The 9,745-nt window shown below is 50.6% G+C and overlaps 1 protein-coding gene across 1 annotated transcript; it reads right to left on the reverse strand.

The window, feature by feature from the left end:
- Nucleotides 1-7,473: 7,473 nt before the first annotated feature.
- On the reverse strand, nucleotides 7,474-9,376 carry LOC129160687 (L-threonyl-[L-threonyl-carrier protein] 4-chlorinase-like). The gene is made up of 6 exons (XM_070555563.1): nucleotides 9,284-9,376; nucleotides 8,779-8,943; nucleotides 8,392-8,644; nucleotides 8,223-8,314; nucleotides 8,007-8,146; nucleotides 7,474-7,929 (listed from the first exon to the last, which is right to left on the reverse strand). Exons 2-6 carry the CDS (start codon nucleotides 8,828-8,830, stop codon nucleotides 7,576-7,578), a joined length of 891 nt encoding a protein of 296 aa, XP_070411664.1. The 5' UTR covers nucleotides 8,831-8,943; nucleotides 9,284-9,376; the 3' UTR covers nucleotides 7,474-7,575.
- Nucleotides 9,377-9,745: the final 369 nt, after the last annotated feature.

Here is a 9,745-nt window from a genome sequence, read left to right on the forward strand (position 1 = left end):
TGGGAGCAATTGCTCAACCTCTTCTTTAGTGTTTCCCTGAATCATGATGTCATCAATGTAGTGTGATAGCAATATGCCTGATGGGATCTTTAAAGTCGACAGATTTTCAGCCACTATCCTATGACAGATTGTGGGTGAATGCAAATACCCTTGTGGTAATCTGGTGAAGGTGTACTGTCTTCCTTCCCATGTAAAGGCAAACTGTTCCATCTTGTCCTCAGGGATAGGTATGGTAAAGAAAGCATTGGCCAAATCTATCACCGCATACCATGTACCAGAGTGATGCTGCACCCTTTCCACAATCGTGATAACATCCGGAACCGCAGACGTTAAAGGAGGAGTATGTTTATTCAGCGCTCTATAATCCACAGTCATTCTCCATGAACCATCTGATTTCTTCACTGGCCATAAGGGATTATTCCACCGTGTGGTGCATGTTTTCAAAACTCCTGCCTCCAGATATTCTTTAATAGTGTCCGTAATTTCTTTCTGACCCCCAGGCAACCGGTATTGTTTTTGTGATACCACCTGTGTTGCTTCAGGAATGGGAAAAGGTGTCATTTTGACCTTGCCTACCAAAATGGTGTGGATTCTGTTTATACCAAAACAAAATCGACCATGTTTCAGATGAAGAGTCATTCCGGCCAATATATCCATTCCAATAATCCATTCCTTTGCAGGAGCCACTACTACACTGTAATTTCTAATAGGTTGATTTCCTATTTTTAAGGGCAAAGTTACTCCCTTTCCTACTAACATCTGCCCCCCAAGTCCAGTCAAAGGTACAATGTTTCCCTTTATTTTATCAGGATTGCCATGAATTACCGAGGCCTCCGCCCCAGTGTCAACCAATGCCATTACTGTCTGTACTGATTTTTTCCAATAAATCTGTAATTCCACATGTGGTCTGATATCATTTATTGACCATCCTGAGGCACTGGCAACAACCTGAGCTTGACCTTCATCCTATTCATCATCATGTTCCCTTCGGTGCTGTTTTTTCTTTCTACGCTTCACTGCCGCCACCTGATAACACTCATCTGAACTCTCCTCCTCTGAAGATTCCTTGGGAGGGGCGGAAGGTTCAGCAGGCTTCGACGCCACCTCCCTGATCACATTCTGCAACATTCCAGCCAATTCTGACACAGACATCCTGTCGTCCTTTTCAGGACAATGTCTGAACTGACAATGGACCTTCAGTCCCATTTGTCTGCATTTCTCCATCAATGCATTAGTGGGCAATCCATCAATCTCCTCAAACGGCACTCCCGCTTGTCGCAGTGCCCTCCACAAATCTGTTCTAGAGGGGCCCATTGCCCCCCCCCCTTTACGACCCCTTGAACGTGGATCAATCCTGGGTTTATTTTCAGTTCTAGCTCCCTCTCTCCTCGTCTCAGACCAATCACCCAGCGTGGTGAGTTCGCCAAGACGATCTTTTATCGCGGCAAAAGTCTGGTCTGCCGCGCCAAACAACAAGCTGGTCACCATGGGTTTATAATGTGGTGGGGCATGTCTGATGAGGTGATCTCTAGTTGCCTTAGAGATGTTACCGTCCACCACTCCAGCTCCCCCGTTTCGAGCCACTTGCTCTCTAATAGTGAGTCTGGTGAGCCGCTGAATGGCATCTCTCACTGTCTGCCATTGCCCTTTAATCTCAGACCAGTCCGCCGTGGTAGGATAGATTACATGACATGCCAGAGCATATGCATCCCCCACATTGAAATCTTCATCAGCTGGCAATGCCCGGACTGTAGCCCGGTATTCAGCATTTATCTGTGCATCAGTACTTAATCCTGAAAATCTCATGGCATCACCGGCATCTATGGCTATATCACACGCGCCATCCTCCATAAGGCGATTAAGCCAGGAGTCAGTTGGTTCGCCTGGGCGCTGTTTCAGCTTCCCATTCATGTGATTTAACTCATCATGTGAATAATCCTCTAGCGTTGTTAGCAGCCTAGGGGCGGGTTGTGGCTGCTGTTGTAACATCCTTCTTATATTACCCGCCTCATCGAGTTCCGGCCGTCCCTGATCATCCACCATATCTACCAGTATTGGTGGAATAATTTGCTGTTCTCGCCGACGCCTAGTAATAGGTCTTTGTTCTGACATCTTTATCCCCTGTAATGATGGATACAAGGGCTGAGGTGGTGGGTCAGGTTTAATCGCCCACTCCTCCTCCTCATCATCCCCCCAAAGATCCCCGTTCCATTTCTCCGGGTCCCAATCTTCACCAACATTCTTTACAAACGCCCGGATCTGAGCAGGACCTGTTCTACGAGGTCGCTTCTTTTCCTTCCTTTGCGCTCGAGACACAAAAGTCAGCGTTTTATCCAAAACATTCTGAGCATGCTTTAGCTCTTTCCCCATCACACACACTCTCTGCTCAAACTCTGAGCATGATTTTTCAACTTCTTCAGCATGGATTTTCTCCTGCGCCGCTCGCTCTCTACAACTGCTCAATTCTAACTCCTGTTTTTTCCATGCTTCTGCAAAAAGCCACATCATATCTCTCACTCCTGCCAGCGGCGCTTTTTCTTTAACTTCTATCCGCGTCAAACGGTCCAGCACCACGGCGGGGCTGACCACTCCATTTAACTCTCCCCACGGCCCAGGGCGTCCACCGCGCTGCCTTAACATATCACCAATGGTTCGGAACTCCTCCGTTTCCCAGCCGGGAATCGGCACGGGAATCGGCGTTCCCTCCCCAGAAGCACTCGGCTCCTTTTTGCTTCTCCAAAAACACTTCATTGTTGCTGGAATAGCTTGACTGATCCTGTTCGTGACGCCAAAAATGTTCTAAAATAAAATGTTTTATTTTATTTTAATTACCTTAAAAGACTCAAAGTCTCTTTTTACACTTTATATTTATTTAATCAGGATCGTTGTCAAGTCGACGCCAGAAACAATGAAACACAACTTGAATATCAGATGAACAACAAGGCTTTATTCAACCGGCATTCATACAAGTTATCAATCATGAACAAAACATTTCTCTTACCGTTACTTATGGGTGGAGAGCTGAACACCCCAGTTAGAAAACGTAATCCATGATAGGTGAAGAACTGAACACATGTAATCCATGAACCTCGTCAGGTAGAATCCTTCAAGCAGCTCTAACCCCCTGAGCCCTGCTCTGCTCCTTATACATTCCCTGATGTGCGTGCAAAGCTGCACACCTCCACCATGATTACCTTGATTACATCCTCATGATCACATTATGTTCGGCTCTACCATGATTACCCTTGATTACATCCTCATGATAAGTGTGATTGACAAACAGTAGTGATCAATAACTTATATAAAGCAATTATACAACAGATGACAAGTTCATTTTTATTACAATATGTTTTAATAGTGCTGAATGCGAGGCCCCTGTCCGTCCGTATCTGCAGAAACGATAGGACATCCGCCAGCTGGCAGGAGAGCGCTTGAACATTCCGCTCTGTGCCCCAGTTCTGGAAAGCTGTCCATTTAGCAGCGTAAGATGCAACGGTAGAGGGCGCCCGCGCACTCTGAATCGTGGTGACCACATCATGCGGCAGCCCAGAAACCCCTAATCGAAACCGCTCAGCGGCCAGACCCACAGCCGATGGCTTATTTCCGGAGGATGTCTGATTATCCCATCCGCCTGGGGAGGGGCGTCCTCCCTTCGCGGGAGTCTCCACGGGGAGCCGGACAGTAGCGCTTGCTGGTCCGGAAGCCATGACGCGGACAGGCGTCTGGGAGCCACTTGAATTACCGAGAGCCGTTCCGACCGAACTCGGTCCAGGAGACGGGGAATCCGAGGGACTGGTGGAAACGCATAAAGGAGCGTTCGAAGCCCGGGCTGGTGTGAGAAGGCGTCCGCTCCAAGCGAGGTTTGGTCCCGGAGACTCAGGGAAAACCACAGGCGACACTGAGCATTTTCGCGAGCCGTGAACAGATCCACACGGTTCCCCGAACCTTATCCAGATCTGTGATATCAGCGCGGGATGCAGACGCCAGTCGGAGTCGCGGGGACCCCCTCTCAACAGGATGTCTGCCGCTACATTCAGGATCCCCGGAATGTAGGTGGCACAGCAGGTGGACATGTGCCCAACACAGTAAATCTGTGGCTATGCGCAATAGAGGGAGGGATCGAACTCCCCCTTGGCGATTTATGTAGGCTGCCGCCACCTGGTTGTCTGTGTGAACTTCGACATGACGGCCATCGAGAAGGGCAGCGAAGTGCATGAACACATTCCTCACTGTCATAAGCTCCAACACATTTATGTGCTCGTGCGTGTGGGAGGGCCAGCGATCTGCCGCCGTATGGGACAAGCACGTGCCCTCCACCCCAGACAGTGACGCATCCGTAAACACAGATACGTGTGACGCAGGACGTCCGATGGGAATCCCGTGTGAGGGGATGCAGGGATTCCCCCAGTGAGTGAGGTCCCCGCCCACTGAGGGGGGAACCCTCAACATACGTCTCTTCTGACGTATCGGGTGTACCCGGAGGCAGATGAACCAACTTTGCAGGCGCCTCGAGTGCAACAACCCCAGCAGCACCACCGAGTGGGCTGCAGCCATCATGCCCATGTTTCATGACTAACAGGGCTCTCACAATCTCACGGGGTTGCACGCGGGAGATCACCGTGGTGAGATCTGCCGCTCTCACCGGCGACGAACGTGCTCTCATTAGAGAGGCGTTCAGCTCCACCCCGAGAAACATAATCGACTGGGATGGAAGAACGGAGTTCTTCCCCCAGTTTATAGAAAACCCCAGGGTTGACAGATGCTCTGTTAACCTCCTGGTTTGCACTGACGCCCCGTCCTCGGACCGGGCGCATCATAGCAGATCGTCCCGGTAAAATAAAACCCTTGTTTCCGCCGTGCGCAGTGGCTGCAGCGTGGTCTCCAGACATTTGGAGAAAGTGCGCTGGGCTAGCGAGTAGCCGAAAGGGAGGCATTCGTGCGCGCGTTCCGACAGCGGACGTGTGCTCGAGGTCACGTGAGCAACGTCTGAGGATTGGTTTCGCGCCCTTACCGCCGTCACTCGTACCAGAGAACTGGGAGCGACCCATGGAGGGCTGTGCTCGAAAGGGCGAGTGTGAAACAGCTGGAAGAGGCTGATCCGCACCGCAGAGCGTGGAGTCCATGAAGGACGAGTGGGAGCCGGGCTCGTGCACGGGAACGTCAAAGTGCCAGCGGATGGAGCCGTGCAATGTGCGCGCTTTGCGCGTGGTCGCGACAGCGCCATGACATCCCGTCCCACCCAACGTTGTGGGGGAAGCGGGATGAGTCGGGCCTGGCCGTAGGCTGGGGGTGGTGCGCAAATGGAGCGCACCCCTACAGCTAACCGTGTAACATGACTGAGTCCAACTGTGTGAACATGCAGATGTGCTGCAGTGCTTGGTGCGGGGAACATCATGTGTGAGGATTCGGCAGAAGGTTCTGCAGAGGACTGTAGGATTGTGCTCTCGATGTGACGTTTTTTGGGTTTTATTTCAAAACCAAAATAATTCACAGAGTTAACATTGCAGCCATAAGCACACATATTCCCCCCAACGAGTCGTTTTCGTGGTTGTTTTCGGCGAGGTTCCTGTGACTGCCAAGGCTGTCTGCTGGCTCGTTCGGAACCGTTGGCCGCCAACTCCCTGGTCCCGCCTCAGCGGGATGCCGGCTCCGCGGGGCGGGCCGTGCAGCTGGGCGCATGGAGTTTCCGCGCCGTTCGTCCCATCCTCTGGGGGAACGGCCGGAGTGCGAGGCTGACCGAGAGTGGACCAGGTCTCGCACCGTGGCTGAAAGTTCAGCCGCTGAGCCCTCTAGATGATGCTCGTAAGATGGGGACCAAACAGAACGTCAGAGGTGATGTGGCCTTCCAGCATCTCTCTGTGCAGGTGTTCAGGAATGGAGATCAGGGCAGTGAGCCACAAGGCCGCTGGATAAGGGTCTGCCAGGCAGCAATGCGAGCAGAACCGGTGAGTACAGCGGCACACAGATTGAGGATGGCATCAGCAGTTTTAGTGATGATGGTTTTTGACTCGACAGGAGAGTCAAGCTCCTCCACCATTTTGGAAACGCCAAAGGCAAGAAGGCGATGTTATTTCCTGCAGCGCCGGTCTGGAAGGCGCACTGGTGTGCGCGATCGGCGAGCCGCCTCAGCAGCTGGTCATGCTTAGCGGGAACTGCTCGTGGTCCAGTGAGGTGGTTCTTGACGCCACACAGCGAGGCCAAGTCCGGCTCCAGTGGAGGAACAGATGGCCAGCCCTGGTCGGAGAAGCCCTCAACCTTGGTAATGGGCGCATATGTGGAAATTAGCGCCTCGAGCCTGGCAGGCTCGGAGAAGGCGGCGGACCAGCAGCTCATGGCAACGGGGAAGCGCGGCCAGACGGGGTCTGGACAGCGCGTCTGTGTTGCCCCGAAAATTCCCGCCAATTCATCTGCCTCAGGGGAGCCGGTTCTGGAACGGCTAGCCCCCTGCGGGTCGCAGCCGCGGAGATGATGGCGGGCAGCTCCTGGAGCAGCGCTCTAACTGCTGGCAGGGAGGAGCGAGAAACCACTGGGGCAGAAGGACCCGCTGAGCGAGGCTCGTCGACCTCCGTGTTGTACAGGAGGGAAAAAGGGCTATGGCAGCCAGCCTCGTCGTGCTCCTCACGAGGCTCGTCGACCTCTGTGTTGTACTGGAGGGAAAAAGGGCTATGGCAGCCAGCCTCGTGGTCGACCTCCGTGTTGTACAGGAGGGAAGAAGGGCTGCGGCAGCCAGCCTCGTCGTACTCCTCACGAGGCTTCTCGACCTCCGTGTTGCACAGGAGGGAAAAAGGGCTATGGCAGCCAGCCTCGTGGTCGACCTCCGTGTTGTACAGGAGGGAAGAAGGGCTATGGCAGCCAGCTTCGTCGTACTCCTCGCTGTCGATGACATCGTCCAATCGGTAGGAGCCAGCCGGCTCCTGGCCGACGTTGAAGAACCGTAACGCCTTGTCCAGCGAGTACGTGCCAGCCACCGGAATTTCCTCGTCGGTGGAGGGGGTGAAGTACTCGACCCGGCGGACCTTTTCAGCCACGGGCAGAGCGGTACAAAACGGGCACGAGGCCTGGGGGTCAAGGCCAGGCCAGCGTGGTGAGCCCCGAGACAGACCTCACACTTGGCGTGCAGGTCGCCGCTGGAGATGGAGCCCGTCTGGCAGGCCGGGCAGGTCCTGGCGTCGCTGGACATGGTCGGTGAGTAGATTTTTCTTGTATAATTGCTCTTAAAGGAAGCTCTTAAGCTTGGCGTGAAGAGAAAACGGAGGCGAGCAGTGGAGTCGCTCCACTTATATAACCCACAAGGGGTGCCCACGTGGTGGGCGTACATTTAAGCTCTTCATGATTGGCTGATGCTGAGATCACCCTTCCAATAGCAGCTCGCTTAAGGGCTAAGACTAGACGAAATAGAACGCTACATTTTACTTTCCACATCTAAGCATGTTCACGGCTTATTTACGTTATGAAACAAGATCCACTATAAATGTAAGAAAGTGCTTTTATGTTTGTAACAACGCTACTTTTTCAACCATATAAAACAGCAGGGTTGTTTATATGTTTCAGAGACAATTCAGTTCATCATCATAGTTAGTAACTTAAATCAATGAGATGGTGATAAACACAGAAAAGACTTTGATGAACGACTGCTGCCAGCCACATGGTTGATCCTTCATGAGCTTTTGTTGGAGAAATGATTGAACTGGTCTTCTCCACAAGCCAACATTGTTGCATGAAACTTCCTGGGTCAATCAGGATCCTAGCAGCAGAACCAATCAGAAACATGATTATATAAAGAAGGTGAGACGTTCTAAAATACCCTGAAGAGATTAGTCTCACCTGAATGGGGTTTGCACAGGTGGGAACATAACGGATCACAAAGCCACAGCGCCTCCTCTGGGACGTGTTGGGATCACTTGCATGGACAAGAAATCCATCATGAATCTGTGGAAAAAAAGTCATTACGAATCAAGTTGTAATTGTCTTTAGAACTATTTTAGATTACAGCAACAACAACTCACAGACATCTGTCCAGCTTTCAGAGGACAGAACACAGTCTCCTCCACCTGAACCAGCTCCTCTGGGATCTCCTGGTTGACCGACAGCATGTTTCCAGAGCGGGTGGCTTGGCGATGGGGTAGCATGCCAGAGCAGTGGTTTCCTACAGTGAAAAAGCTGATCATGAGACAAAGCGCTAACTAGGACTGTGGGTTCAGCTATAGCGTCAGACGAAGTACCTGGAATAACCTGAAGGACTCTGTTTTCCTTCTGTGAGTCATCAAGAGCGAGCCACACAGAGAGGACCGGACCACCAGCAATTCCCCAATACCTGTAAAACCAAAGGCTTACACTGAGAATCAGTGAAGACACTTTTTACATTTATTTTTTCACTGGAGTCACCGGGACCTCATATCCTGATGCCAGGCGACGTAAGGAAGACCGTTCTCCCCATCAGACTTGGTCGGACTTCCTTCATTCTCCAGGATGTTGGCTGGTTTGAGAATCGGGTATTTACAGATGAAACGAGAGTCCAGCAGGAGGACGTCTGGGCCCAGGACAGCTTGGATCACTTGCAGGATACGGGGATGTTTGGTCAGGCTCATCACCCAGGGATACTGGAGGTGAACGTTGTGGAGGCTGTACTGAGTGTACTCTTTACCTGCATAGACAGTTTTGTTAGAAAATCAGTTTGGGACAAATGGATCAGACAGAACAAAATGTACTAAATAAATCCTGAATATTTGCAGCATGTGGAATTCTTTGCAGCATGTCTGATTTGTACATCCTCCTCACCAAATTCATCCTCCAGCTTAGCAAAGGCGTCTCTGGCTTCCCTCAGCTCCATCTCATTCAGCACGGACAGAGGAGACAGGAAACCCTGCTGGTTGTAGCTCTGCTGGAGTTCAGCCGTCTTTGTTAGAGCGTCTCACTGCTGAAGCCTCTGAAAGGTTTGGATAACTAATCAGACAAAGAAAAGATTAGTTTTGGAAACATTCATTCAGTCTTTATCTCATAAATGTAACAATAAATCCTGCCATGCCCAGTTTTCCCAACTGGTTTTTGAGAAAAGACCAATAAAACACTCACTACCTCCCTGAATTTAATTATAACGGAAAAGTCACTAAATTGTTTTAAATCTTTCCTGTCATTTAATTATAACACATGCACAAAATAAAAACTGTTGTTTCTTTTAAAAAGAAAACTTGATAAAACTATAGAAATGAGTATTTTCAGGTGCAAATCTAAACTTTTCTTCTAGGCTACAGTGACAGCAGAAAACAGCTGGTTCTGTCCGTACCTGTCTGCTCAGTCTTTTCTCGTGTTCTGAGTCTGGACTCAAACACACGAGGCTCAGATTTTATACTCGCCGGCATCCTCTGGAAACCCCCGCTCTTATGCCAGCTGGAGTCATGTCACATATTTCCAGTAAGACAGAATCGAAGAGGAGAATCCGTGCAGTGATGTATCTATTGTTACAACATTCTGGTGTGTGGAGCCTATTCAAACATTTTTGTTCTCTCAGGTAACGAGAAATCTTTTGTTTTAATCAGCTGTGTTCTTTCCGAGTGTTGACTTCCCGTCCTTTTTCTGTACCAGGAAGCAAGGGGCTTGTACGTTTGCTTTGGTCAGAAGAACTCAGGATGACATCATCAGTAACTTGTCTGAATGATGACAGCACACAGGGCAGAACAATAATCAGATGAGATTATTATCAGATGTTGCTCAGGAGAAAATAAAGTGTTTTTTATGGAGAAGTGAA

The sequence above is a fragment of the Nothobranchius furzeri genome, chromosome 1, assembly GCF_043380555.1.
Source record: "Nothobranchius furzeri strain GRZ-AD chromosome 1, NfurGRZ-RIMD1, whole genome shotgun sequence".
NCBI lineage: Eukaryota > Metazoa > Chordata > Actinopteri > Cyprinodontiformes > Nothobranchiidae > Nothobranchius > Nothobranchius furzeri.